The 2434-nt window shown below is 62.4% G+C and overlaps 1 protein-coding gene across 1 annotated transcript; it reads left to right on the top strand.

Moving 5' to 3' along the window:
• Positions 1-10: 10 nt before the first annotated feature.
• LOC104159289 (histone acetyltransferase KAT2A-like) lies at positions 11-2431 on the top strand (the record flags this gene model as incomplete). Its single annotated transcript, XM_009697158.1, has 9 exons — positions 11-148; positions 241-386; positions 616-705; positions 853-1034; positions 1316-1507; positions 1609-1715; positions 1870-1989; positions 2080-2216; positions 2357-2431. Coding segments are annotated over 9 exons (1187 nt in total), but the record flags the coding sequence as incomplete, so codon positions are not given.
• Between the last annotated feature and the right edge of the window lie 3 nt (positions 2432-2434).

A 2434-nucleotide genomic window follows, 5' to 3' on the forward strand; every position in this document is an offset into this window, starting at 1 on the left:
CAGCCTCTCCTGTCCTCGTCCCAGGCCAATGATGCCTGCAAGTGCAACGGCTGGAAGAACCCCAACCCTCCAACTGCCCCCCGCATGGACCTGCAGCAGCCGGTGACCAACCTGAGCGAGCCTTGCCGGAGCTGTGGCCATGCACTGGGTAACCCTCCTGTGGGGCGCCCGGGACCCCCCCAGGGAGGGAGAGCGGTGCTGACCCCCCCCAGTCTCACTGCAGCTTTCTCTCCGCTGCAGCGGACCACGTGTCCCATCTGGAGAACGTCTCGGAGGAGGAGATCAACCGGCTGCTGGGCATGGTGGTGGATGTGGAAAACCTCTTCATGTCAGTGCACAAGGAGGAGGACACGGACACCAAGCAGGTGTATTTCTACCTGTTCAAGGTGCGTCTGGGGCTGGGCACGACTCTGCCCCGCTCTCGGTGGGGTTTGTGCAGGGGTCCCTGGGAGGGAAGTTTTTGGAGAAGAAATGGGCGTGCTCCAGGGTGGACCCTGGCACTTTCCTGGCTACATAAATCGGTGCAGCCCCGCAGCAGCGTTCTGCCACTTCCACTGCTCGTGGCGTGCCTGGTTCTCGGAACTTCGGTGATCGTGTCCGACGGTGTCTTCACAGCTCCTGCGGAAGTGCATCCTGCAGATGAGCCAGCCTGTGGTTGAGGGGTCCCTGGGGAGCCCCCCCTTTGAGAAACCAAACATTGAGCAGGTGAGGCTGCTATCAGGCTCACGCATTGCACTGATGACTTGTCTTGTGTTTTTCTGTTCTTGCACGGTCCGCTCCCTCTTTGGGGGGCAGCCCTGAAGGGTGAGGTGCAGCAGCCGGTGCCCCTCCACTGCCCCTTCCTCTCCCCAGGGAGTCCTGAACTTCGTCCAGTACAAGTTCAGCCACTTGCCACCCAAGGAGCGGCAGACCATGTACGAGCTCTCCAAGATGTTCCTCCTCTGCCTCAACTATTGGAAGCTGGAGACGCCGTCCCAGTTCCGGCAGCGCTCGCAGAACGACGATGTGGCCACCTACAAGGTCAACTACACAAGGTGAGGGCGGGAGGGGGTCTGAGCCAGCCGGCCTGGGGGTCTGCCCGCTCCTCCTGCCTCTGCGTGGGGCTGACCCCTGATTCCTGGGGTCTTTGCCTCTCCCCACCTCTCCTGGGTTGTTGGTCTGTTAAGACAGCAAACATCCAGTGGGGAGGCTGCTTCCAAATAACGTCAGCCGTGACCCCCCGGACGCCTGCTCTTCTCGTCCCTGCTTCCAGCAGTGTTGTCCCAGGAGGGGTGCGAGTGCTCTGGGGTCACTGGAGCATGTTCCTGTCTCCTAGGTGGCTGTGCTACTGCCACGTGCCACAGAGCTGTGACAGCCTACCCCGCTACGAGACCACCCATGTCTTCGGGCGCAGCCTCCTGAAGTCTATCTTCACGGTCACCCGCCGGCAGCTGCTGGAGAAGTTCCGGGTGGAGAAGGACAAGCTGGTGCCAGAGAAGCGGACACTGATCCTCACCCACTTCCCCAAGTAGGTGCCGGGCACGGGGATGGCTGCTGCGATGCTGGGCAGGCTCTCCTCCCTCGGGGCACTCGCACACCGAGCGTGGCCGACATGCCGCTCTCTGCCAGGTTCCTGTCCATGCTGGAGGAGGAGATCTATGGCGAGAACTCTCCGATCTGGGAGGCCGATTTCACCGTGCCAGCTGTGGAGGGTGCCCAGCTGGTGTCTCGCCCAGGTATCTTGGGGAGCAACCCTCCCAGCTCGGGGGGGCTGTAGGATAAAGGACTGAGGCGCGGGTGAGCCTTGGCCATGACGGTAGCTGGGCTGCTGTGGCACAACAAGCTGCTTTTCTGGCAGTCAGGGGCATCATTGGTCTCTTCCCGCCACAGTAAGCACTGTGGCCACAGTCAGCACTTTCGCCGTGCCCACCACTCCGCTCTTCAGCAAGAAGCTCAGCAACAGCAGCTCTGCCGCAAGCATGGACGCCAGCACCCCGGAGCCCCTGCCAGGTGGGACCAGCGTGAGCCCAGCGCCGGAGGAGCTGGGACCTTCCTTGGTCCCCTCTGGTGCTGGACGTGCCGCTCTGCTCCGCTCCTCAGGAGAAAAGCGGAAGCTGCCCGAGAGCCTGACACTGGAAGATGCCAAGCGGATTCGTGTTATGGGAGACATCCCCATGGAGCTGGTGAATGAGGTCATGCTGACCATCACGGACCCCGCTGCCATGCTGGGCCCCGAGGTATGGGGTTGGGGGATGCTGAGGCAGCACCTGTGCTCTCCAGGGCCCGTAGAGCTGTTTTCCTGGTGTGCTGGGGCCTGGTTGGGCTCCCCCCATGACAGGTATGCTGTGCCCAGTGAAACCTCCTCATACACTCCCAGACCAGCCTGCTGTCAGCAAATGCGGCGCGGGATGAGACGGCTCGGCTGGAGGAGCGCCGCGGCATCATCGAGTTCCAC

Source organism: Cariama cristata, unplaced genomic scaffold, assembly GCF_000690535.1.
Source record: "Cariama cristata isolate BGI_N322 unplaced genomic scaffold, ASM69053v1 scaffold40253, whole genome shotgun sequence".
NCBI classification, from domain to species: domain Eukaryota; kingdom Metazoa; phylum Chordata; class Aves; order Cariamiformes; family Cariamidae; genus Cariama; species Cariama cristata.